A 26,816-nucleotide genomic window follows, 5' to 3' on the forward strand; every position below is an offset into this window, starting at 1 on the left:
ATATTCACTGTTAACATGGGCTAAATGTCACTCCAGACATCACCCCAGAGGTCGATGGGGGCTGCGTGGATGAATGGAAAGATGGACAGACAGATGGAGAAGGAGGCACATTTACCATTCAATCATCCTTTCATTGAACGTTGAGGAGTCTGGTTCTGTGATTCATTTAACCTTCCCCACCCGGAAGTCAGTGGTTTTGCTTTAAGAAATTGTAATCATAGGTCATTGCAACTGTGGTATAGTTGGACCAGACTTACTATTGCACTTTTTAAAAATTTATTTTATTGTTTTTGGCTGTGCTGGGTCTTTGCTGTGCGCAGTCTTTCTCTAGTTGTGGCGAGGGGGAGCTACTCTAGTTGCAGTGTACCAGGCTTCTCGTTGCAGTGGCTTCTTTTGTTGCAGAGCACAGGCTCAGAGCAGGCTTCAGTTCAGACTTTTGGACTCTAGAACACAGGTTCAATAGTTGTAGTGCACACCACATGTGCAGTCTTCCCGGACCAGGCATTGAACCCACATCTCCTGCATTGGCAGGCAGATTCTTAACCACTGGTCCCCAGGGAAGTCCTTCTATTACACATTTAACTGTTTCCTTAAGAGTGATCTCCAACACTGCTGTTTTCATAGCCTGGTTCAGACTGGGAATTTGCCCTGCAGCCTAGGGAGCCTCTCCAAGGCCAGATGACTGAAGAGGGGAGAGGGAAGCTAGCAGGAACACTGACAAGGTGTGTTTTCAGATTTCCTCCCTCTGCCTGTGTATGTCTGAACACTCAGTGGTAAATGTTGATCCTGTCTCCCAAATGTGAGTCTGAACAGAAAACAGGAAACGGACGCAGGAGGAAAGCTGTGATGGCCCTGGGCGCCTGGGGCTTTCTTGGGGTGCCATGGTCCAGGGGCCCAGGTGGATCCATCTGCAGCCTCCTCCGCTGCCCCTGGAGCTTTGTGCTTGCCCTGCGCCGTTGATAGCAAAGCCTGGAAGGAGGGCAGGGGAGAAGACACGTGTCTGATACATACATGCTTATCGTTGTAAGGCAGAATTCTTGGACCAAGCATTTCTGTGTTCAGAGTCTTTTGATGCCTATAGTGATGTGATTTCTTTCCTTTTGTGCAGAACTCCAAGTGTTTCCCGACAGGTTTGTGGTCTGCGTAAGTCAGCTTGCATTCAGTTGTGATCTTTTGACAAGTCAGAGTGAAGAGTTGGTATGTATGAAAAATTCTCTAAGCAAGTCTGCTTAAATAGAAAGTTACTGTCATAAATAGAAGAACTGCTGAGCCCTCAGTGCATGTTTTAAGGGACCAGAAATGTCCTATCTATTTTGTGTGATAATATTGATTCATTGATATGCTCTTTTTTTCCCTGAAGACTTCTTGAGAATTTAGCGGGGTCAGTAGTATCTCTTCCATAGCAACATAAAATGAGAAAGCACATACTACAAAAACCGTGAAAATGCTTCTGATGGTATTTAATGAAATATAAAGCATTCTTTAAATGAAGTGAGGCAAAATCCACATGTTTCCACTGGAAGCTTTCACTGGGGTCAGTGGCTTTTGAATTTTATTCCATGGTGAATCACTGACATTTTCATGAAAACCAGTACTTTTCCCCAGTGTGCTCTTTCTTAGCTGATAGGATTTGTTTTCTCTCTCTTTTCTGGTGCTCAATTTTGAGCTCCATCAGTCTTATTTGTGTTTAAGTGGAGCTCTTTGTGCAGACAAACAGATTTTGAAAATTCACTCCTAATGTTATAGCTTACAGCCTTGTCTTTCAAGCTTGTCATATACATTTGAGAATCTCTGTGGGGTGTGTGTGTGCATGTGTGTCTTGCTGCAGTCACAGCCCAATCTGTCTGAGCTTACCTCTGTACCAATTTTTGTTTTTCATATTTTTGGACTTGGACTTGTGACTTGAAACTTTAACAAAAAGGAAAAAACGTCTAGCAGACCTTAAACCTGGACATGATATATGTCATGATTATTATGCTTCTAAAATAATTTGTGGGGGTATTAGATTACCCCTTATGTTTGTTATCTTTTAATCCATTTGAAATTTGGCCCTCATGGTCCAAAACCAGCTTCTTATCTCATCTTAAATAAACATAAGAAAAGTGTTTTAGAGACTAGAAGGCTGAACAGAGACCCAAGAAAAGTCTTCTGAGGATTCATATTTAAATTTAGATACCTTTGTCCAGAACAGGTGAGCCCTTCAGAAAAGCCAGTGAGACACTTATTCCATCTAGCAGCTCAACTCTTAAATATACACATTAAGTGCAATAAATGAAGCACATCTGGTGACAAGTGTTAAAAGTTTATTTCTGAAGCATTTCTAGGATGTTGAATTATCTTAGTAAATTAACAAATACTAAAGTAATAATACTGCTGGCAAACAACTGTAATGTAATATAGCTTAACTGATTCTCAGACCAATGAAAACATTGATTTGTGGTTCAAGAAGACAATTAATTGTACCAGAAAGTATTACTGTTTTCAAATGGAATACAGCAAAAATTAGATCTTATATGACATGTAATATTAATACTTAATATTCTAAATTATTAAGGATGAGTTACAACATCTCCATGCAAATGAAATATCATCCTCCTTAGGGGCACTGGTATTTGTACAGATGTAAGCTTTCTATAGCTGCTGTCATATAAATCTTATAATCTGGAGGACTTCCTAAATGTGAAGAATTTTCATTATGAAAAGTTGACTGGTCTGAGCCTTTTGCACGAGCCAGTTCCATTTTCTTATCTTCAAAATGTTCTGATATCCAGGGATAACACTGGGAGTTCACCAAGTCAACTTATGAGAAAAGTGCCATTTCCATCTTGAGGCTCTTTCACTGTTTTGCGTGCTTCCCTTTAGCTGTGGTCAGCCTTGAGCTGCCCTTGTCTCCACCTCTGGCCATCCTTCACATGCACACTTCCCTCAGTCAGCTAACGCTGGGCACTGACAGGGCGGCTTCCATCCCTGGCACCTCCAAGCCCCGCTCTATGTGGCCCGCCCATCTCTGCACCCCCTCCTCATGGGCCTGTCCCCCACTTCCTTGAGTGCCTGCTCCAGGAGTAACAACACACCCAGGTCAAGCCGGGGGCTTTGTCACCCACAAATGCCCTGTGCAGCCAAAACCCCAGTCCTTCCGTCCCAGGTGCCTCCAAGTCAATCCTCCCTGACACGTGGCCTCTGCAGAGCCCTCCCATCTTGGCTATGTGAGGATCAGCGAGCACCCTTCCCTGCCAGGACGGCCTTCTGCCCTTCTGGCCCTCCTCTGACTAGCCCTTGAACTTCCTTATGTCCCTTAAAGCTTCGGATCATTTTATCTGTTCACACGGACACTCGCCCCAGGGCCGGAGCTATCTCATTTCTCTCGGTAGTTACTCTCCAGGAACAGGGAGGCCTGGGAGCAGTCTTCCTGAGCGGCGTGTTGGAAACGTCTTTGGTAAGAACGTCAGTCGTTTGTCCTGTAACTGTTGACTTCGCTCCCTCTTCCCCAGCCGCAGAAGTGGCGGGGAGAGTGGGCACCGGGCAGAACCTGGCCGCCTTACTCTTCTGTGGCCTCAAGTAGAGGTTGCCTCTTCCTTCCCCTGTCCTCTTTTCCTTTCTAGTCTTCAGTGTTGAAGTGATGACTGGCTGGGAAACCTGGGAGCGTCTATTCAGAACTGCTCCGCCTGGATGCGGGGCAGCGCAAGTGCAGCCGCACCACTGCCCGGCACTGGGGAGGTCTGTCCCCCGCCCTGCATGAGGGCCCCGTGCGGAGAGGCGCTCCGTGTTGCAATAGCTCCGTCCCAAGTGCCCACGTGCCAGGGATGTGGGAATCGTGCTGTGTACTTTGGGAAGAAAGGGCATGATTACAGGATGAGTCACTGTATTTTTCTTACTACATTTTCTCATAAGAAATCTTGAAGCCCTTATAGTCTCAGTTTTGGATCTATTGCTAGAAGTGGGTCCTTTTGCAGTTTTTACCTTTAGTTTCAGAGTTTTGTTTTCCCCCCACCTTCTTTTCCTTAGAAATATGAAGAGCAGGAAGCTCAGCATGTCCCATTCCAGCAGTGTTTTCTTGCATATTTACAAACCCAAGATCCTGTGTCAAGACCGCTTTCTCTGATGTAAAGCCTGGGAACCTTTCGGAAAGTTAAAATTATTTCTCATTTTTATTATTCCTTTATTAAAGGAAATAACCAATAATAACTGAAGCTATAACTTTACTTTCCAAAGTAATAAGTTTATTGTGTAAATAATCGTGGAACCCGTCTGGATCTGGGACATTTCAGAGTCAGCACAAAGCTGCTGTCTCACAGAGCGTTGGTTACAGCCACTCCTAGTCTCTGGAGGCTTTTCCCATCTGTTCTTACCATCACATTCTAACATAATTTGCTGAGTGCTGACACTGTGCCAGGAACTCTGGCAGGCACTGGGGAAACAAAGAAAAAGAAAAAAATCATTCTTGCCCTCAAGGAGCTTACAGCCTAGCAGATCAAGGGCTGTGAAGGTGACATTGCGACCCAAAAATTTTAATTTAGATAGAGCCGCCTTTTTTTTTTAAAGGCGTATCCACCTTAATGGTTCATTTGGCCCCTCTCTACAATTCAGAAGTAAAGTTCAAAAGTCTTATTTCCTTTTAAATCTAAGCTATAAAAACCTATGATTCTTCAGGAAATTTAAAAATGGTGTTTAGTACCAGTGCTGCAGAAAAGTGGATATGGAGGTAAGATGTTTGGGCTGTCTTCCTCACCTTCCTTTGAACTGTGGCCAAGCTGTGAAAACATCTGTCAAGAGCCTAGAAAGCACTAGCCCTCGCCAGAGCGTCCTGTCAGTGGAAGGATTGCTGGCATGTCCAACAAGAGACAATATTTAAGCACTAAACTGAACATTTCTCTTTAAGTTAAACTATCGTTCGATCTTAAAGAACACTCCTTCTAGTTTATGAGTATAAAATTGAAGTGAAAATGAGTCTAAAGAAGCAATAAACTGCCCTTGCCTGGGTTATTTTTAGCCTGGCTGTCCTGTTTCTCACTTGTGAGTGACTGAACCTCAGTGGGCCTTAGCCCTCCCCTCAGTCAAGGGAGAGAGTGTCAGAGTATATCAAAAGTCCTTTCTCATGCTCAGTTTCTGCCAGACAAAGCAGATGAAGATATAGCTAAATAAAAACCACAAAATAATTTTGCACAAAAGAGCACTTGACTTGCAGCTTTAAAAATTGGAGATTGGAAGAAAAATTCAGGGGAGAATTATATTTCAATCTCAGGAAAGATAAATAGAAATTATAAGGAAACATTTTAGTCCTGAATTTTTTGTTGTTGGTGTTCAATCGCTAAGTCACATTCAGCTCTTTGCGACCCCATAGACTGCAGCACACGAGGCTTCCCTGTCCTTCACTGTCTCCTGGAATTTGCTCAAACTCATGTCCATCGAGTCGGTGATGCCATCCAACCCTCTCATCCTCTGTCGTCCTCTGCTTCTGCCCTCAATCTTTCCCAGCATCAGGGTCTTTCCCAATGAGTCAGCTCTTCGCATCAGGTGGCCATAGTATTGGAGCTTGAGCTTCAGCTTCAGGTTTAGCATCAATCCTTCCAAATGAATATTCAGGATTGATTTCCTTTAGGATTGACTGGTTTGATCTCCTTATAGAAGAAATAAAAGAATTTATGTACTAACTTTGTAACCAAACAACAGAATTATTTAGATTTCATGAGCAAACTTCGATATAAGTTTAAAACAGATAATTAAAGAAAGGAACTCTTTTTTTAATACCAAAAAAATAAGTAGTGGATGATTTTCCTAGGTTTTTCCTATTGTGTCATAGACTTTAAGAATCCATTCTTCTTACTATATTTCCTAAACAGTGCTAGTGGTAAGTTATGTGGAAGCCTTTAGCAAGAGGTTCATGTAGCACTAGGAACATTTCCTTGAGTGGGAAGAGGTCGTTTCCATATTTCACATTTCCCACAGTGTTTTGAAGTTGGTTTTTTACTTAATAACAGCTTACCAAAATTGTACGTGTTCACTGTACAAAAAATTTTAGAATCAAAACATATACAAAGAAAGTAAAAATTACCCATAACTCCCAACCCAAAGATAGCCTCTGTTAATGACCTAGTCTGCACTCCTCTATACTTCATACTTGATAACTGAGGTTGGTCTGTATTTAGTTAACAGGACCCATTCATTTGTGAATTGTGTGTTTATGTCCATTTTTCTATTGGTATTTTTGTATTTCACAAACTTCTTACTATATAAAAACGTCTTACATAGTAAGGAAAATAACTTTCAGCAAGTTTATCATTTTCTTTTCAATTGTGTGACATTTTTGCTGCCTGGTAGATGTCTATGTCCTCCACAGGGCATGTGAATGGGCTGGATAAGGATGAGAACTATAGCAGTATCCATCACACGCCTGTCCTGCCTTTCTGTGGATTGGCAGGGGGATGATCCTAATGGAAATGCTGTGTGTCGGGGGATGAAGATGCTCTTGGTTGGTCTGGTCTGTCTACAATAGTTTTTCTAGACAGTGACAGAGAGCATAAGAAAGCTTTTTCTCCTGGAATATCTTTTTTTTAAAGATTAGCTATCCTTTGCCTGTATATTGCAGTAGCCTGAGCTTTTATTCTTCTTTCCTAATAACAAAATTCTCCCAAACAGTTGGCCAGCAGTGTTTGTTAATGAGATGTCTCCTGTCCCCCATCTCCAGCCCTCCAAAGGAACCTGCCCTTGGCCGAGTTAGAACAGGAAGGACAGATAATTTAGCATAGAAACTGGCTCGGTTAGAATAGTTAGAGAGGGTAGATAGAATGGGGAAGATGGAGAGGGTAGTTAGAATGGGTTGTGTCTGTGCACTCTGATCCTTCATGCCTTTCCCCATCATGTACCTTTCCTTCTGAGAGACCTGTTGTCTCCCTTTGATGACCACTTAGGTGATCGATTGACTTAGAATAAACATGACCGGGAATAAAACAAGTGAAATGGGGATCAAACGTGAAATTACAGGACCTGACTTTGACCACCGCCTCTCCCCTCACTCACTTGATGACCTTGGACGAATCATTTGGCTTCCTGGGATTTATTAAGGAGAAGTAAAAAGTGATGCCCGGGACTTCCCTGGCGCAGTGTTAGAAGCCTCCTTCCAGTGCCGAGGACTCAGGTTCAATCCCTGGTCAGAGACCTGAGGTCCCGCATGCCTCAGGGCCACCAGGACTCTGCCCTGCAGCTCCTGAGCCCTAATGGCACAACTGAAGGAGCCTGCGTGCTGCAGAGAGACCCAGCGCAGTCCCCGAAAGAAGTAAAAGTGATGCCTGCCATGCAAGCAAATGATGAGCATAAAAGTGTCCTGTGAGTGCTAAAGTGCTGATGAGTATTAATTATCACCATCACCATCATCATTCTCATCATTCCCATTCACCATTCTTCCTATTCTTAACCTGAAGAAGAGCTCATTTAAATGCCATTAATGCTAGATGAAATTAAAAGATGCTTACTCCTTGAAGAAAAGCTATGACAAACCTAGACAGCGTATTAAAAGGTAGAGACATCACTTTGCCAACAAAAGTCCGTATAGTCAAAGCTATGGCTTTTCTAGTAGTCATGTATGGATGTGATAGTTGGGCCATAAAGAAGGCTGAGCACCCAAAAGTTGATGCTCTCAAACTGTGTTGTTGGAAAAGATTCTTGAGAGTCCCTTGGACAGCAAGGAGATCAAATCAGTTAATCCTAAAGGAAATCAACCCTGAATATTCATTGGAAGGACTGATGCTGAAACTGAAGCTCCAATACTTTGGCCACCTGATGCAATGAGCTGGCTCAGTGGGAAAGACCCTGAGGCTGGGAAAGATTGAAGGTGGGAGGAGAAGGGGACAACAGAGGATGAGATGGTTGGATGGCATCACCGACTCAATGGACATGAGTTTGTGCAAGCTCTGGGAGATAGTAAAGGACTGTGAAGCCTAGCATGCTGCAGTCAGTCCATGGAAGAATCAGACATGACTTAGCGACTGAACAACAATACCAGGTTAGCAGAGAGCTAAACACCTTACCCTCTGTGCTAGTGAGCTTCTGAAGAAGCTCAGTTCTTATTTTTTGTCTCACGTTTGCCAACCCAGCTTCATTTTGCAGCTATAAAAACTGAAGTACTAAAGAGTTAAGTGACATATCCTCGTTTAGCCAGCAAGTCGGTGATGGACAGAGGGACACAGCAAGAGCATAAACTCGTGACCTCCTATGGGAGCTCTGCTCACCACCATCCACAGGGGGAGGAGGGAGAGTGGAGACCACCCAGTTAAAATGCCTTTCTTTCCAGTAGCTGCCAGTAGACCCCCAGTGAGATGCTGCTTTGGAGGAAGGACCCAGCCACTGCTCTGAGGTGCAGAGGAGTTGGGAAACAGCAGATTTTTCAGGCTGAGTTCCTAAAAGTGTACACAGCCTCTAGAACACCCACCGTGAGAGAGCGCAGACCGAGACGACGTGCGAGGGGATCCTGTCGGGAACGTTCATTAGTAAACAGATGATTTAGAATTCGGTGCTCCCTTTCCCAGGGAAGCAAGGCCGTATTAGGGGTGAGGTTCCCAGACTCGTCCACAGAAGCCGTTGCTATCATGAGATTGGAGACTTGGAAAGGGGGTCTCACTGTCTGTGTTCGAGGGAGATGGGAAGAGCTGTTCCTTCTGTATCCCTGGGCAGAGGGCCAGCTCTGAGCAGAATTGTGAAATGAGACAGTCATCTAATGGCTTTGCTCAGGCTCTCACGCCTCTTTCCCACCGACAGCCAGGCTTGCAGTGGGCCTCGCTGGCCAGGCCTGCCACCCCCCCGGCTGGCCTGAGCATTTCCTCACCTTTCTCCTCTCCCATCCTGTCCAGACCTATGTGCTGGGCCACAGAAGATGCTGGGGTGAAGATCACCACCTCGAATGAAGGACTGGCGGCGACCAGTTTCCAGCCCCAGGCTTCTTTGCGGGAAGGTATTTTTGAATAAGAGGTAGGGTAGTTCTGCCAGGGGTGATTGCCATTAAGTTTCTATTTTTCACAGCTGTTTCCCTTCAACTTTTAAACTGGGCATTATTAACCTCTGATTCATGAATCATCTGAATTTTTTTTTAAGGGAGGTATGAATTTTTATGTTTTTCTGACGAAAGTGTAACAACTCTCCTTTAGTTTTCAGAGTGCTCAATGAGCACCCTCCCTTCTTAAGAAGCACTGGTTGCAAACCTACATATTCTCTCGAGCATCCAAATTTTCTCACACTTGTGTGGTACCAGAGACTCAACTCTGAGGAAGGTTGTTTAGGATTTATCGTTAGGCTCTCGAGGGTTAGCTAAGTGTAAACTGGAAAATCCCTGTGAAATGTGTACTGCCTGCAAGATCACTTCCGTGATTTTTTTCCACTAATTTCATTTTCAGGTTAACATTCTTTGCAGCTATTTTATTGGTACTCCCCAAGTTCTGTACAAGATAGTTTCACAGGCATCAATTCAGAAGACATGAAAAGTTTTAAAAATTATTTTAAAATTTTTAAAAAACACACTAGGGTGTCTACTGTTAACCCAAGTGGCAGCATCATCAGTAAACCTGTGCTCCTCTTCCCCTTAGAGACGTGTCCTTTTGTGTGAGGGTGGAGAAGCAGAGGGACCGGGGGCCAGAGGAGCCTGCAGAGGCAGAAAGGCTTCCTGCTCACAGTGGGAACTGGGCAGATGACAAGGCCTCCTAGTCGTCAGTATCCCATCTCTGAGATGAAGGAAGGCCAGGGGGGCATCCCAGGAGGACTGGTCCCTCTTCAAGTGCTTCTGTCTATAGCGTCTCAGGACAGCTGTCCTCCACCATTATCACATATAGAGAAAGCATCTGCTGGCCATAGTGGAATCCATAAGATAACACTTTCCTCTTCATTTCCTTCTGTTTGCTGTGGTTCCACTGAGTCAATGCACACATGTCTCTTCCTGTGTTTCTTTTAATTGTTCATGACTGCTCCATCCCACCTGATTTTTCCTTTTCACTGCCTTCACTTATTAAATATCAAATAATGTAAGAAAATCTTAGAAGTGAAATTTGGGAAAAAGAGACCTCTTCCTCATTTTAGGACCGTGGCTTCTACGTGGCTGCATTGCATCATAGTCCAAGCCTGTAGTCATTGTCGTAGTTCACACTCTACTTGGGCGACTTGGAATTCATCAGGCATCACACAAGGATAACTTTTCTTTGTGCTTTTATTATTGTAAAGTCATGAAAAACTGAAAGTAGTTTCAGTTTATTTAATATTGGTATTTGCCCCCCAAATAAGCTAATAAGATATAACTTTTGCTTTGCTTTTTAAAAGAAACTTTTTAAATTTATTTTTGGCTGTGCTGGGCCTTCATGGCTATGCACAGGCTTTCTCTCGTTGCAGTCCGTGAGCTTCTCATTGCGGTGTCTACTCTTGTTGCAGAGCATGGGCTCTAAGCATGCAGGCTAAGTAGCTATAGCAAACGGGCTTAGTTGCCCCTTTGCATGTGGAATCTTCCTGGACCAGGGATCCAGCCCCTGTCCCCTGCATTGGCAGGTGGATTCTTGACCTCTGGACCAACAGGGAAGTCCCTGCTCTGCTTTTAATTGTTTGCAAAGGACTTTTATTGTTTGTGAAAGGCTGTTACATACAATAGCTTGTTCTGTGCAGCAAACCCAAGAAGAGATGATATCAGCTTTAAACCTTTTAGTTTTTAAGGGAGAGGAAGGCTAACTCTAAATGGCTAGAAAAAAAGGAAGGTTTTTGGCTCCTGTGCCTCAAAAGCCCAGATTGTGGCTATGTTGATCAGAGGCACAGACTTCCATCAGGACTGTTGTCTCACGGTCCGTTGGCTCTGCCTTCCACACTGTTAGGACTTCATGCTCAGCCTGTGTGTGGTAGTGGTCCTGGTGGCTCCGGGTTCATGGCACAAGAGAGCAGGTCCCAGCAGTCCATGCGTCTCTGTGAGGCTCACGAATTCTGGACTCGACTGGCCTGGCCTGGGTCACAGACCCACTTCTGGAGTCAGGCTTGGATACGAGGCCTCCTGAAATGCCTGGACACTGGAAGGACCTTGGGGACATAATTCCCTAAGAGAAAAATCTGTTTCCAGGAGATGGTGAGTACCCACTATGTAACTATCATCATCTCCCCTTAAAAAAAAAGTAGATGAGGAGACTGATGTTCAGAGAAGGCAAAGGGCCTGTCCAGACGCCACGGTGACATACTGACCAGGACAGCAATGACCCCGAGTACAATGGGGAGAGTGCTGGAGGGAACCAGGCCTTCTTCCTCAGTCCTGGCCCAGCTAGATGTGTGGCCTGAGGCACTTAGCCTCTTGGGTCTTGTGCCATCAAATAGGGACACAACTGTCTGTCAGATACTCAGTGAGACCCCAGTGAGGGGTGGGAAAAGGACTTTATAATCACCTAAGCTTCCTACAGATACAAAGCATCCTTCACCTTCTTATAAACCCATGTGGTCTGTGCAGGCTTCAGATTTTCTTTCACAACAATGTCAAGAAAACATGTTCAGTCCTTTCCAGTTTCCATAGTATGCTTCATACATCTCGCTGTGGTTAAATTCCCTAAACAATCGTGAACCAACTATAAGGGGCTTCAGGAAGTGGCTCTGGGACCAGCCATCAAGGGGTCCATTCCTTGGCCTCTGTCCCCTTCACCTTTGTGCTCCACCCCACGTCCCAGGAGCGTGAAGCCCGTCTGATTGGTTCTGGGTGTTTCATTCTCAGCAGATGTGATCATGAGGAATTCAGAGACAGCCACATTATGACAGTGACTTAGGCCGTATATTCTACTACTCCATGAATTACCTACTTCTAAAATATCCTGGTTGAGTGGTTAATTATTTTCATTTGGGAGTAAATAAAACAGAATCTGAAGAAATTCCTGTATAAAACCATGAGAAAATGAATCCAACTCTGAAAAGATAAAGTCTGCGAGTACCGTACTGCTACATTAAGTGTTACTGTGAGAAAAATTCTTAACAACATTGCGGATCTTTTCTTCCCTTTCTCCCTTTATTGCCTTCATACCCGGCAGGGTGTTTTACAGTCCTGGACACAAGCATTTGGTGGGATGGCTCTGTCATACCGTCTAGCCTGGGCTGAGAGGGGGGCCCATGCTCCAGGCAGCAGGCGGGCAGCGTGGCTGGTGCGGGCTGTGACACTCGTGCCCACACAGGTCAGCCTGACCGCATGGCCTCCAGGGTCTGTGCCCCTCAGCTGGACCTGATACCCTGGGGGCCTGCAGCACGATGTTCCCAGCAGAAGCCACGCTCTCAGGCGAGCAGCGCTCGGTCATGTCACTCGTCCGCCAGTGGGACATAGTTGTAACAGAACTCCTCGTCTCCCCAAGCTGCTGCGAGGGTGGCATTGGTGAACACACGTAAAGCGTCTGCAGTGGTGCCTGGCACCCAGTTTCAGGTTCCCACATAGTGGCTGATCACTTCGGGCCAGATATGCCTGCTCCAGGGTCATCCCTACCTCCATTACCCACCTGGCCCAGTCCAGCTACCACCCTGTTTCTCTGCTTCCCCTATACTGCAGAACTCCTCAAATGTGTCACCCACACCTGTGCTGGCCAGTCCTGTGGCCACCACCACATCTGGCTGGTAAGTGGGTGAGAAAGTGCTGGAAGTGTCTAATACACCCCAGATTTCAAAAGTGGTCCACAAAGGTAAACTCTCTCAATAATTGTATATTGATCATTTGTTACCAAGATAACATATGGGTTCCTTGGTGGCTCAGGGGTACAGAACCCACCTGCCAGTGCTGGAGACATGGGTTCAGTCCCTGGGTCGGGAAGATCCCCTGGAGAAGGAAATAGCAGTCAACTGCAGTGTTCTTGCCTGGAGAATCCCATGGACAGAGGAGCCTGGTGGGCTGCAGTCCACGGGGTGACAGGAGAGTCAGACGTGACTCTGACTAGACAACAGTAGTGTGTTAGTGAAATTTGGTGTCATCAATTTCCTGTTTTTCACGGGTCTCTGGAAGATTTCGTTACCTGCACAGCTCAGGTTCTATTTCTACTTGAGAGTCCTTGTCTCCACTCTGCCTCCACTTCACTCTTGAACCCCTTCCAGGTACACTTAGGTCCTAGCACTTCACCAAAAATAGCTTTTGTCAAATCACCCTCTACTAATCAATTTTCAGTCCTAAATGTCCAGCAGGCTTAGACATGGTTGTCATTGTTGATGAAGCCCTTTCTCCCCTTGCCTCTGGGACACCAGGTTTCCTTGACTCTTCCCTCTCCTCACTGAAGATTCCCTCGTAGTTTCCTTTCTGAGTCCTCCATGTCTTTTCAACCTCTGTTTTCCCACCCAAGGGCACTCCCCCTGGAGCTCATCCAGACAAAGCCTTGAAGTGCCTACCACCTCTGTGGACTTCCCAGCTTGGTGTCTGCAGACAGAACTCTGGAAGCTGTAGCTTAACCACCTGCTCAGCATCTTCATTTAGACATCCAGGACACCTCTTAAAGCCTATGTACCTAAAACAGGCTTCTTGGTTTCATTTCCCCAAGCCTGCCCCTCCCCCAGTACTTCCTATATTGGTAAAGGGTAACTTCCCTCATCCAGCTGTTTAAACCAGTACTTCTTGTATTGTTAAAGGGTAACTTCCTTCATCCAGACATCATGGAGTTATCCTCAACTTTTTTTCTTCCTCTCACTCTTTGTGTCTAGTCCATCAGCTCATTCTGTTGGGTCTGCTTGATTTCCAGTCAAACTACTACTCACCACCACCTGCCTCCTCCAAGACCTGTCATCATCGGATGGACCATTACAGTAGCCTCATCACTGGCCTCCCTGCCTCCATCCTCGTTCCTCCATTATACCCAAGGTGCTCCTTTCAAAATACCAAGTCACTTTTCTTGGGATCTTCTAGTGGCCTTACCGTCATCATCAACACATACACACCCACACACAATATGTGTGCACCTCTCCCCTGTTCCCTGACCCCTGCCCCTCTTCTTCATAAGTGGCCCATCCTCCACACAGATCTCTGGGAAAAGCTGTCCTTCGTGCTTCCCACAGCCTTCCCTGGCCACCGTGTCTAAAACTGCATCCCAGCGACCCCTTGGAGTTGCGTTTCTCTTCATGACGCTGTCATCACCTGACACCATGTGTCCTCCCCGCTGGGATGGGGACCCCAGTGAGGAAGAGCCTGTTCGGTGGTCCCTGTACTTTCCAGGTCTGGGTCCTCAAGGACCGCCCGCAGCGCCTGGCCCCGAGTGCAGTGGTGCCTGGCTGGTGACTGCTCAGTTTTCAGCTCCACGCCCTTGTAGGACAAGAGTTTAGTAACTCTGCTGGGCATCAGGATCACTGGGAAACTTACCTAAAATTCACATGCCCTGACCCCACCCCACTTTAGAGACCCAAGATGTAGTAGATTGTGGGGTAGACTCCTGCACATCTTTGAACAAGCTCCTCAAGTTATCATGAGGCCTGACACATCTGGGCCACCCTCTGCTGGATGCTGCCGCAGCGAGCAGCGCTACACTGTGTACCTGTCACTGCTCTGAGGATCGTCCTTCCATGTGTTATCAGCAGTCCTGAGTCACCTGGGAACCTAAATATAGCTCTCATAGCCCCACCCCAGATCTTGTGAGTCAGAACTCCCAGGGAAGGGTCCCAGGAGTCTTTTTTTGTTTGTTTTTAAGCCTCTGAGAGCAGCCAGTCTCCCCACTAGCCTTTGGGAGGCCCAGCTGTGCTGTTTGGACTCTTTGAGGAGGATGTAAACTTAAGAGTGAGTATTTTCAATGTCTTTTCAGGCCAGCTTCACTCCCCATCCCTCTTTAATCCAACATTATCCTATTCAGAAGTAGTTGTACTCAAGTAAGCAAATCCTTGATTTGTCCGTGATTTCAACTTGCTCTGTAATTTGAACATCCACCAGTGTTTCTAACTATTGGGTTGGCCCAAGAGTTCATTCAGGTTTTTCCAGAACTCTTGGGCCAACCCAATACATTCCAACACAGCTCATTCTGGTGGCTACTTTCTTTGTCATCTTTTGTATCTAGAAATTTAAAATATGTCTCCCAGGTCAGACTGGACAGCACTGGAGGTAATGTCCACCCCACCGTACTCAGGTTCACCTGCTCAGCCTTCGCACTGAACCCGTGCTGGAGCACTTGGCTTTGGCTGTCCTCAACTTCATATGCATATACTCGCTGGTCTCCAGAGCATCCCCAGGGATGGAGACAGGCCTGACCACTTGCTCTGGGCACCCGCATGGGCTTTTCAAGCTGCCGGGGAGGGTGTCTCCCTAGTTAGACTTCTGGGTCCAGTAGCCTTGCCCTACTGCTGTTTGGTCTTTTTCCTGAAACTGTATGTGGACAGCTTTACAAGCCAACCCAAATTGCATGGACAGATGAGCCTGGTGGGCTACAGTTCACAGGGTCACAAAGAGTCAGACATGACTGAGTGACTAACACTTTCACTTTCATGGGTGAACATTTTTAATACCACAATCCTCAAAGTACTACCAAAGATAAATAATTGAGAGAGGGGGCTGGCTGTAGTTGCAGCATTGTATTCCTTCGCTGGACTCCAACCTAGCCTCCAAGTGGTGAGGGATCCCTGGTGGTTGATAATGGCCCAAAGCAATCCTCTTGGTTTACCTGTTTCTTAAATGCTGAGTCCCCGTGGGGTGCTCTTTCTGGGCTTTGGACAGACAGCCTGTGCTGTGCTGTGCTTGGTCGCTCAGTCGTGTCTGACTCTCCTCAACCCCATGGACTGTAGCCCGCCAGGTTCCTCTGTCCAGGGGAGTCTCCAGGCAAGAATACTGGAGTGGGTTGTCATGCCCTCCTCCAGGCGATCTTCCCAACCCAGGGATTGAACCCAGGTCTCCTGTATTGCAGGCAGATTCTGAGCCACCAGGGACAGCCTACCGGTAGTCTTTTGGAGTATGTTTTTGTATTCTTTGCAGACATTGTCAAGGTCGTTAGTCACATAGAATCTGGAAAGAAGCAGTGTCATCTGGGTAGGCCCCGGAGGCACTTGCCACCTTCACAGCCTTAAGAGTCTTGCCTCTGGATGAGCTACAGTTGCATTTTGATGTCAAATGTGAGACACCATTAGTAATCAGGAGGAGTCCCTTGGGATATCCTGTTCCCAGGTGAAAGCTGCTTCCTCTAGAATACTTGTTCTGGGCACGGAGGCTTCAGTGTGTAACACAGGGGTGTGAATAACCCTGGAGATGTGAAAATGAGTGATTTCTAATGAGCTCTGACAGTTCAGGGGCTGAAGGAGTCTAACCTCTTTTTTCCCCTGCCCACCCAGTCTTCATACAAATGTAAATATGCCTCCTTCCACAAATTGACAAATTGCCAAATGTGGTTTTAATTTGTAAGCAGGAGACCCTGCCTTGCGTTTTTCTTTCTTCTTTTTATTTTTGTTTTTCTTTCTTTTTTTGAAAATATGAAGTCACAGGCTTTGCACTTTTTGAGCTGGACATTTCCTTCTGTCACTCTTGCTGCTGCTATTGTTTTTCTCTTCCAAGGACATTTTCCTCCATTGTTGTCAGAATTCGGGATGAGAGTCCATTGTCCTGTTTTTTTAGAGGTGTTTTTGAAGTTCCCATAGGAAATGCAGAGTGCTCTTTAAGCTTAAAAAATAAATAAATAGAGGCAGCAGTTAAATCCAGTGTGAGATGCGAACAGTGTCTGTATCACAGCCTCATGTTTTGTGGTCTGTGCAGTATCCATTGTTGTTATTTATGACCCTGTCTCCCTCCATTGTGGACTTCTTCCAGCCTTGGGGAATTTACATCATTCCTAATAGCAAAAGGCTTTCTGGTTCCCACAGAGTTGTTCAAAGCCTGACTCATGCTCCTTATGTTAATTGTGCAGCTCTGAAAATACAGCACTTTACAGGGTGTGGTTGTAAGGGGGAAATCTACTGTACTTACAGGGCATGTTTAGAAGCGTTTCACACATAAATCTCAATCTCTTTCTCTCTCCCTCTCTTTCTCTCTCTGCCATTTAACTTTTAAACTAATACTTTTGGGTCAACAAACCTAGACAGTGTATTAAAAAGCAGAGACATCACTCTGCCCATAAAGGTCCGTATAGTCAAAGCTATGACTTTTTTGATAGTCTGTACGGATATGAGAGTTGGACCATAAAGAAGGCTGAGTGCCAAAGAATTGACGCCTTTGGATTGTGCTGGAGAAGACTCTGAGAGTCCCTTGGACATCAAGGAGATCAAACCAGTCAGTCCTAAAGGAAATCAATCCTGAATATTCATTGGAAGGACTGATGGTGAAGCTGAAGCTCCAATACTGTGGCCACCTGATATGAAGAACTAACTCATTGAAAAGATCCTGATGCTGGGAAAGATTGAAGGCAGGAGGAGAAGGGGACAACAGAGGATGAAAAGATTGGATGGCATCACTGACTGAATGGACGTGAGTTTGAGCAAACTCCAGGAGATAGTTAAGGACAAGGAAGGCTGGCATACTGCAGTCCTTAGGGTTGCAAAGAATGGAACATGACCTAGCGACTGAACAACAGGAAGTCTTAAGGGAAAGAAAAGAGACTAGCATTAAAATGCAGTGAAAGTCTCTCAGTTGTAAGTCTGACTCTTTGCGACCCCACGGACTATACAGCCTATGGAATTCTCCAGGCCAGAATACTGGAGTGGGTAGCCTTTCCCTTCTCCAAGGGATCTTTCCAACCCAGGGATTAAACCCAGGTCTCCCACATTGCAGGTGGACTCTTTACCAGTTGAGCCTTAAGGGAAGCCCCAAATGCAGTATAATCCAGTGAGACCAACAGTACTCTGTCCACTGACTGTTAAACTGACTTGGGTCACACCTAGACGCTGAGTGACACTGGTCCAGGTCTGACCCTAAGGAGAGTTCGTGAGGGCAGAAGGTCGGTGCTTACTGGTGCAGGGCAGTGGTTGGACGAGGCTCATAGCGTCGCTCTGTGGGACGTGCAGGCGTTATTCCAATGGCTGCAGCCTGCTAGGCTGTCTGGGGTGTCATTCTTACTTCCAGTGTAGGTCTGCTGGCACCTTACCAATACAATTCCTTGTGGCAGCAACATTTTACTATGAAATTTGATGGAGAAGGGTACTGAGAAACGTACTAGATATTAAAAGAATTTAACACCTTGTCTGAATTATCTATGTGCTAACAAAAAGGAAACAACTTTCCAAAAGAAAGAAATAGGTTAATTTTGGCGATGGTGGGAGATTTTAACTTTTTATAGTTACTTCTTTATGAAGCTTCCATGTGTAAGGATAGATAACTTAAGAATTATCTAAAACCATGTTAGTGCTGTTACTTTAAAGGGGAAAAGACTCGAGAGTTTCTTAGTAACCAGGAATCTCAAACTCTGGTTTTCAAAGTACCAGTATTGAAAGGCTGAACTCTTGACATTTTTTGCAAAGGCCATACTCTATTTTTATAGATAGAGAAGATGTAAGAATTCTGAGGCTCATCAGGGTACAGACCACTCTCCCCCCAGGTCTCTCTGGAAGGCCAGGCCCACGGCCACGTGGTCACCTGGTTCCTGACTTGGGCATCGTCACATCCGGGGCCTCAGAGCTCTCAGTTCTAGCTGAGAGTTCCCGGATGGCTTGGAGTCACCATCTTGCATGTTTGTGGCACACATTCACAAATGAAACGTATACTGGGAATCCAAGAGAAGTGATGGTGTTCAGTCGACAATTTGGGTTTGCCTCAGTGACCCCATGAATTGCAGCATGACAGGTGTCCCTGTCCTTCACCATCTCTTGAAGCTTGCTCAAACTCATGCCCATTGAGTGGGTGATGCCATCCAAACACCTCATCCTCTGTCGTCCCCTTCTTCTGCCTTCCATCTTTTCCAGCATGAGGGTCTTTTCTAATGAGTTGGTTCTTCACGTTGGGTGGCCAGAGCATTGGAACTTCAGCTTCAGAATCCATCCTTCTAATGAACATTCAGGATTGATTTCCTTTCGGACTGAGTGGTTTGATCTCCTTGTAGTCCAAGAGACTCATAAGAGTCTTCTCCAGTACCACAGTTTGAAAGCATCACTTCTTCAGTGCCCAGCCTTCTTTATAATCCAACTCTCAGATCCGTACATGACTACTGAAATAACCATAGATTTGACTATATGGACATTTTTGGCAAAATGATGTCTTTTTTAATACACTGTTTAGGTTTGTCATAGAACATTCTAAATAAAAAAAAAATTAAAATAACCTAACACTATGTAGTTTCGTCCTGTCCTCACCAAACTAAATCTGTTCACTGGGGCATTTGGAGAGGAAATGTTTTCCTCCTGTTCAGTTAACAGATTACTGGTTGACTTTGTTGTCTTTTGCAGCAGCCGGGAAGAGCTCTCCATGGAGCATCGGGGCATCATACTGGCTGTGTGGAACAACTACTTCCTCCTGGGGCAGAGCCCAGGAGAAACGTTCTGCAAGAAATGTAGGTCCCGTGGGTTTCCTCTTCTTCTCTCCAAACTGTGTAGATGGGGACACAACATGAGGGCTAGAATGCAGCAGGACTTCATGGACCCTAATCACAGAAGCCCCTCTGGCACTGATCCTGTCCAAGGTCATAGAGTTGGGACTTTTTCACCTTCCAGACTTTCCTCTTGCTTTCTGGACAGTGGGAAACAAGGCCTGGCTTCACAGGTATGTTGCAAGGAGTAATTAGTGACAAGCACTTTGAAGATGAAAAGCACCTGTTGATGGTGTTCCTTACAACTTTCCAAGCAACCCCAGACAGATCGGGAAACGTACGGTACTTTCCTCAGAGACCTCTTCTGACCCTCATGTCATTATGATAATCTTTGGGAGGATGATAGCTGTAGTAAGAATATGCATCTATATTGGTTTCCAGATGAAAGCTTAACCTAAAGAAATATTTCAGCCTCGATATTTTCAGTTTGGTGGTTCAGGAAACTTCTTTCCATTCACAAGTCTACAAATATATGCCAAAATCTCTGGTCTGTAAAATCTCCCTGGCCAGCTTCTATCCTGCCCCTCCAAGTGAATGTCACACAGTACAATCTGCATTGTCTGTTGTATGTGTGTTATAGAAAAGGGAAAGTTTAGAAAGTTTCTGTGTGTTATAGAAAAGTTTGTGTGTGTGTAAAAGAACATGCTGTATGTACACACACACACACACATACACACAGCCTGTGCTTTGTGTATTTGCTTCTGGGAAAAAACTCAATATATCAAATATAGGTAATATTAATATTTAACATCTGAAATGAAAGCCTCTCTGCCTTAGTTAAAATATGAACTCCATTATAACGCCATTGTTAACCAGTGATCAGTAAGTAAAGTGTGCCCAATGTGTGGGAAACTGTGACAGCTCTCGCGTGATCCAGTCTGCATATCAACAGACACTTGGGGTTTTTTGTGAGATTGGCCAGTGGGGTGAGGAGAAGGGAGGTTAACACGTGCCTCCTACTTCAAGTGTGAGAAATATGACATGGGGACTCCGAGGGAAACCTGGCCATCACAGCTTTACAAATAAAACAATTCTTTGTTTGTTTTAGTGCGAACAGAACTGAGACAAAAAGCAGTGCCATGAGCAGATCTCGGAGCCACAGGGACAGTGTGGGCGAGTGACTCGGTGGCTGCAGAGGGAGTGTGGAGGAGGGGCGGCCGGCCAGCCTCCTCCAGCCCCCCGGCCACGGGACAGGCGGAGGACAACAGGAAGGCATCTGAGACCCACCAGGGGCTTCCTGCTCTGAAGCTGGAGAAAGGTCATCAGGCCTGGCCAGGAGCAGCAGAAACCTCATCCCAGGGTGCGGTTGCAGACCGGGCTTCTAAGCAGGAGCCTTGTCTGTGGCTGTGAGTCAGCATTCTTGGGTCCAAAGCAAGAGTCCACGAAGGGCCAGAGCACCGCAGAAACGCAGGAAGCACAACCCTGCAGAAGACGCTGGCCACCACAAGACAGTTTCTCTTGAAAGTGATCGATTAGTCCCGAGGGAAATAATAGTGGGGGAAGAAAGCAAAGCTGTCAGGGTCCTGCCAACTTGAGAGCTGTCAGATCTGGGGTAACTTTTGAAACAAGATTTGGCAGAAACTGCATTAATGAAGAGTTGCATGTTTTGGAAAACTCTCTCCTCCAGACATCTTACAAAAAATAAGCCAGGGGCAGGCACAACTCAGCCACAAACACTGAAAGCTTAACTCTGACTCAGGGCAGCCCAACCAAAAAAGAAAAGGATGGAAGCAGCTACTTGCTCACAGAAGAGGATTGCAACCCCGGCGTCAAGGATGTCCTGACCAGACCTGGGACAAGTGAGCAGTGTGCCTAGAAGCCATGACTTAAAGGAATTCAAATGACCATTTTCAGTAGAAAATATGTACCTGCATTGGGCTTAACTTTCAAAGCAGCAGCCTCCAGGAGATTGTTCTGACAGCACCGCTCCTTTCTGGTTCACACTTTAACGTCAGAAACTCACTTTAGTGACAAATAGCCATTGGCTTTGTTGGCAGTGACAGCATCCATAGAGGAAGCACATGAAGAAACCAGTGGTGCGCCTCATCACATCCTTGCATGAAGCTCGCAGTGACCGTGGTGCTCTCTTTGCTGGCCAGTCTTCCTGCCCTGCAGCCTGAGTCAGGCAGCAGTGGAGGAACAGGCTTGCGGGTCACCCCGTCTGCTTGCGGCCCCAGCGTCATATCTGAAAGTGTGTAAGAAAGGCAGAGCCTGGGCCCCCCCTCAGACCTACAGAGTGAGAAACTGGGTGATTCTGAAACCTGCTTGAGGTTGGCAACCCCCGGGCTATTTGGAGAGTCACTGGGATTGATTTCCTGCAGCCTGACTGTCCTGGCCCCCAGCGTATCAGCAGGGCCCACGTGTAGACCTGGCAGCCGTCATGCCCCCTCAGGTGTGAAGCACTCTGTTCCCAGGTCCTTAAGCATGGTGGCCATAGTGCCCGGGAGCTGTGCCTTTGCGCTCAGAGTTGGAGGACATTTACATATAATTTGGCCTGGCATTAGGGGGAGATGTCAGAGAGGCTTGTTCTTTCTTGTAGTTCAGGCATGTCCCTGCCCCTTGCCCCTGCCCCCACCTTTAAGACTCTGGTTAAGTTCAGAACAGATCCAAGTCCCAGGGGAATTCAGTGGGCAGAGTTTGCAGTTTCCCACTTGGAAGCCTTCACAGGCAGTTTAGGTTTCAAACCAGGAGCCTTCCATTTGCAGGATCACCCACTGTTGTCTCCAGTGGGCTTGCTGAAATGTCATGCAGTGAATCATAGCAATGACTTATTTTGGATGGACAACTACAGTAGATTTTCTTAACTGAGTTTTATTCTGAAATAAGGAAGGAAACTATTCAAAGGCCACCCATCAAATGTGTCTTTTTTTCCTGTTCAACATTGGGTGGTCCTTTGAAAGTAATACCTCCTCCTTAGTAACACGGAAAATCAAGATATTCCCCACAGTGTAGGAGTTAGCAAAAAAAAAAAAAAACAGAAAAAGCCCAACAAAGTAAAAGAATATGGAAATGGACACAGTGTAAGTTCATGCTTAAGATTAACTAGTGGTTTCTCCCAGCTCATTCTGTCCTTCCCCAGCTCTCCTTTCCTTAGATTGTAGGGCAGGGCTCATTAAGAGGCAGACGAATTTCATGGCACCATTTTAGGTCAAGAAGCTAAGTCTTCCTTGCCATGCCTGGCTGCGGATGCAGGCCCTCTTTGATGTTCCAGACTCTTCTGGAGACCTCTTCCCTTCCTGTGACCCCAGCCTCAACCTTCCCCACCAGGAACGTGGCCCTGCCTACTGACATCTCTTCCTCTTCCCTCCGAGCTCTTAATCCTGCCCCAGGTGACTCCGTTCACTGGGCTCCATGGTAGAAGAGGTAGCCCAGCAGAATACCAGCCGCCGTGGAGCAGAGTCCACTCGTCCAGGAAGCGCAGCCTGCACAGGGCAGAGCCCTCCGAGAAGGTGACAGAACACGGTCTGTCCTGAGCCCCCTCTGTGTCACCCGTTCTCTGGCTGTGCTTGTCACTGAAGATGGGCCCACAGTGTGTTATTGAGTCTTAAACAGTTATTGCAGTAGTTTAAGCATAGAGGGCACAAATAGCAACCCAAGTGATAGGCCAAGAAACAGTGAGCTCCCTGAAGAATCTGGAATAAGGAAGAACCATCCCAATAGCTGCTGCCTGCCCCAGAACTAGGGGGAGCTATTTGAACTGGAGGCACCAGAAAAAGTTTTTAGCAGGTTTTTATTTCATTAGTTAACCTGGGCCTGGTGGTTAAAGCCAGTACTTGTGTGTTTAATGATTATCTTTCAAGAAAATTCTTGGCTTTAGAGTTTGGTATATTTGTGGATATAACAATGACTAAGTTTGGGACTTCCCATCTCTCAATGCAGGGCACATGGGTTCAGTCCCTGGTCCGGGAACTAAGATCCCACATGCCGAGGGGCAACTAGAGAAGGCCATGTGCCACAACTAGAGAAACGCCCGTGCAATGCAGTGAAGAGCCAGTGCGGCCAAAATTTAAAAACAGAAGGGTTGTTTAAAAGCTGTGTCGTTGCACTTTTGGCTGTAGATCAGTAGGGTCTTTCTCACAGCCTTCATGTACATGGGTTTTAACAGTACTAGCAAAGGAACCAACTTTCCGCTTCTGTACTGGGGCATGTGTTTGAGCAATTTCACCTTTAAGCATTTTCCTTCCACATGTCTGAAACACCCCTGGTTCTCTTGTTTCTTGAGTGGTTGTTTGATTCTTTGGATATTTGGAAGTTCAGAGGGGAAAATGGCTGCCAGGTTTTTTTGTTGCTTATTAGGTGGGAAATGAAGAGTTGGTTCTCTACTGCTGGAAGTGGGTGTGTTTTGATATTCTTGATAATCTTAATAATTCATCTACAAATCTGAGACTCTGTCAGTATTCTTGGTTAAAAAGAATAAGTTCTTCCGTCACTCACTTTATAACCCAAATTAAATGAATATTCAAGTTCCTGTAACTCTGATGCTTGGAAGAAATATGGATCCTATTGATTGATGTTATAACTTTGAACTCATTAACTTTCTCAATGTCATGGCTTCTAAGTCACCTCCATGTGCTTCCAAATGACTTTTTAATAGATTAGTTTGGGTGTTTCTTTTTTTTTTTTTAATGTCCATAAATGTCTGAGAACAGTCAGTGTGACTTTTCTTCCACATTTTTCTTTTCTTTGCCTCTGGAGGTTACCTGACATCCAGCCATGCATGTAAATCGTGAAATGCAAAAGAGCAAACTTTTAGGAAGACAGGAATAAATGTTGCAGCTTTTGTTCACTCATTTTAAATGAAAAAAGTGGGAAAATGTTATTTCATTTTATAAAAAGCAAGAGTCCCAAAAATGCTCTGTAGTTTTGTTTATGGAGAACGTGGCTTCTCTCTAAAACAACGTATCTCAGGATGTATCTTGAAAACATCAATAGGATCACTGCGTTCAGTGCCTTATTCGGACTTTAACCTGAATTGTGCATGTTGGTGGCCTTTGACTTCAGGCCGAGCTGGAGAGGGCAGAGCTCGGGAGGGAAGAGAACCATCACGGGAGAGCGCTGGGCCACAGTGCCGCCCTTCCCGTGGCCTTGCATTCGTACTCGGCAGGCCCCGCTGCAGTCTGACACGCAGTTCTGGTGACTGGTCCTCCCTTGGCTTTCCTGAGCCAGCACCGCCCTCCAGCATGCTGTGCTATGGCTTGCATATAGAAGTCCTTTTCATTTCTTCTTGTCTTTCATGAGGGAATTTCCACGCATGGTTTGTCAGGACAGGAGAGTTCAAACCTTGTTGCTGAAATACAAATCAATTGAAACGTGTTGGAACAAGTAGGAAATCAAAGTTAAGCTGATTTCTGTTAAATAGTTTAAAGTCTTCCTCAGTACCAAATAAATTAAGTGTTGTAAAGTGAAGTTAATTTGGATAATCACTCAGGGCAGAAGTCTAACCATATAGATGATGGGTATTACAATTTATGGTATAATTAGATCCTCAGAAATCTACAGAACTCCCTCTCAGTTTGTTTCTGTATTTACTTAACAAGACATGGAACAAATACTTGTCAATGTGTAGCTGAACTGAGGGGACTTGAGTGGATGAAGTTATTGCCTTTAATTATCAAGAACTACTCAGTTCCAGGGTTAGATTTAATCATGTAAATTGTGTTATGCAGCATGATTGCCATTACAGTTACTTATTTAAAATCTTGTTAATTAAACAAATCAGTAAAATCAGGAAAACCTTACATTTGATCCCAAAGCACCTGACCAGGTAACTAAGGGTGTGGTGTTTTGTTTTGTTTTTAATTTTGGCTGCTCTGGGCCGTCACTTCATGGCAGCGTGCAGGCTCTTCATTGCGGGGTGCAGGCTTTTCTGGTTGTGGCACATGGCCTTCCCTAGATGTGGCGCTCGGGCTTAGCTGCCCCACAGCACGTGCGGTCTTAGTTCCCTTACCAGGGGTCGAACCCACGACCAGCAAGGAAGTACCCTAAAGGTGTGGATTTGACGGAGCCCCAGGGTAGATGTTCTTCAGTCAAGGCAGAAAGCCAGTCCCTGCATTCATCACCAGGCGAGCGCTCTTCTCCCACTGACCTTATTCTGTTTGGTTTCCCTGGTGGCTCAGAGGGTAAAGCATCTGCCTGCAATGCAGGAGACCTGGGTTCAGCCTCTGTGTCTGGAAGAGCCCCTGGAGAAGGGAATGGCTACTCACACTGGTATTCTTGCCTGGAGAACCCCTTGGGCAGAGGAGTCTGGCGGGCTAAGAGTTGGACACAACTGAGCAATTAACACACACCAAAATAGTTTCAATGGTTGTGCATTTCTAGGGGATGAAATTAGTGTGTAGTTGTAAATGAACCTATTTCATGAATAAAAAGTAAAATTGTTTTCGTGTGTATCACTTTTCTTTAAAGCAAGTGAATTAATTAACCCCAAGGAATATGAATTCAAAATGCCCTTTTCTGAACATGCTATTTAAAATTATCTTTTATTGGTTGGAGACTTTTCCCTCCTTGGAGCAGTTCTGATGGTTTGAAGACTGTATTAAAATAATCAAAGGAACTCCTCATTTGAACCATTGGCCCTAAAAATTTAGGCCTGGAACACCCTGTGCAGATGTTGTGATTAAATGTAAGACTAGGGGTGGTCTTTACAATGTAGCTATATTCCCACTTCTCCCATTTGTGAGCTGAGATAGACTCCTCTAGTGAGGGGTTAAAGTATGCGACCTTGACTTCTTTCCAGAGAATCTTGACATTTCCCAAGGGGATTCCTTTCCATTTTCGAAGTGCATCTAGCCCTGGAAGCAGCACTGACTGAAGTCCTGGGCTGCCTCTTTCTCTGCGCTGCCTCTTAATGACAGGTTATGAGCCCTCTCTGGCTGCTTGTAAATATATTTCCCTTTGGATCCTATGCATAATTTTTTAGAAGCATTTCAGTATCCAGTTGGGACGATACACCTGAATAGTTGTGAGTGAAATGCAGAGAGCCACTGTACCCAAGCCATTTCTTGGTATTCAGTCACAGGCCCCAAGTGCCAACCCAGGAAAGCCACTCTTCCCTGCCTGGTGCTGCTGCCAACCCTGGTACTTTGCCACCAACTGGTTCCTGTGCTTTGGAGACAAGTCATGTAACTTCCCAGGCCTCGGTTTCTTCATCTGTCAAATAATCTTTGATAGTAAGTGCCACGCATGGCTCCGTAAAACCCCGAGGTTACCGTACCACTCTATGCGTTAAAACTCGTCTGTTTAAAAATGGGTTCAGTGTAGGGACACTGGCCACACATTGGAAGGAACTTGTGGGTCGTTGGTAGCTTCTAGTTTAATCAGAATCCTTGAGATTTGGCCTAGGCACTGGCAATTTTAAAAGCCCCTCAAATTCCCATGAGATGC

The 26,816-nt window shown here is 45.6% G+C and overlaps 1 protein-coding gene across 1 annotated transcript in view; it reads left to right on the forward strand.

Moving 5' to 3' along the window:
* Positions 1-25,812, forward strand: part of SLX4IP (SLX4 interacting protein) — a 206,140-nt gene extending 180,328 nt beyond the window's left edge. The window contains 7 exon segments of the mRNA XM_070471892.1: positions 1,109-1,197; positions 19,294-19,397; positions 20,482-20,544; positions 20,546-20,707; positions 20,709-20,808; positions 20,810-21,083; positions 21,086-25,812. Of these exon segments, the coding sequence (XP_070327993.1) occupies positions 1,109-1,197; positions 19,294-19,397; positions 20,482-20,544; positions 20,546-20,707; positions 20,709-20,808; positions 20,810-21,083; positions 21,086-21,249 (956 nt within the window). The 3' untranslated portion in view covers positions 21,250-25,812.
* Positions 25,813-26,816: the final 1,004 nt, after the last annotated feature.

This window comes from Odocoileus virginianus, chromosome 9, assembly GCF_023699985.2.
Source record: "Odocoileus virginianus isolate 20LAN1187 ecotype Illinois chromosome 9, Ovbor_1.2, whole genome shotgun sequence".
Classification (NCBI taxonomy): Eukaryota; Metazoa; Chordata; class Mammalia; order Artiodactyla; family Cervidae; genus Odocoileus; species Odocoileus virginianus.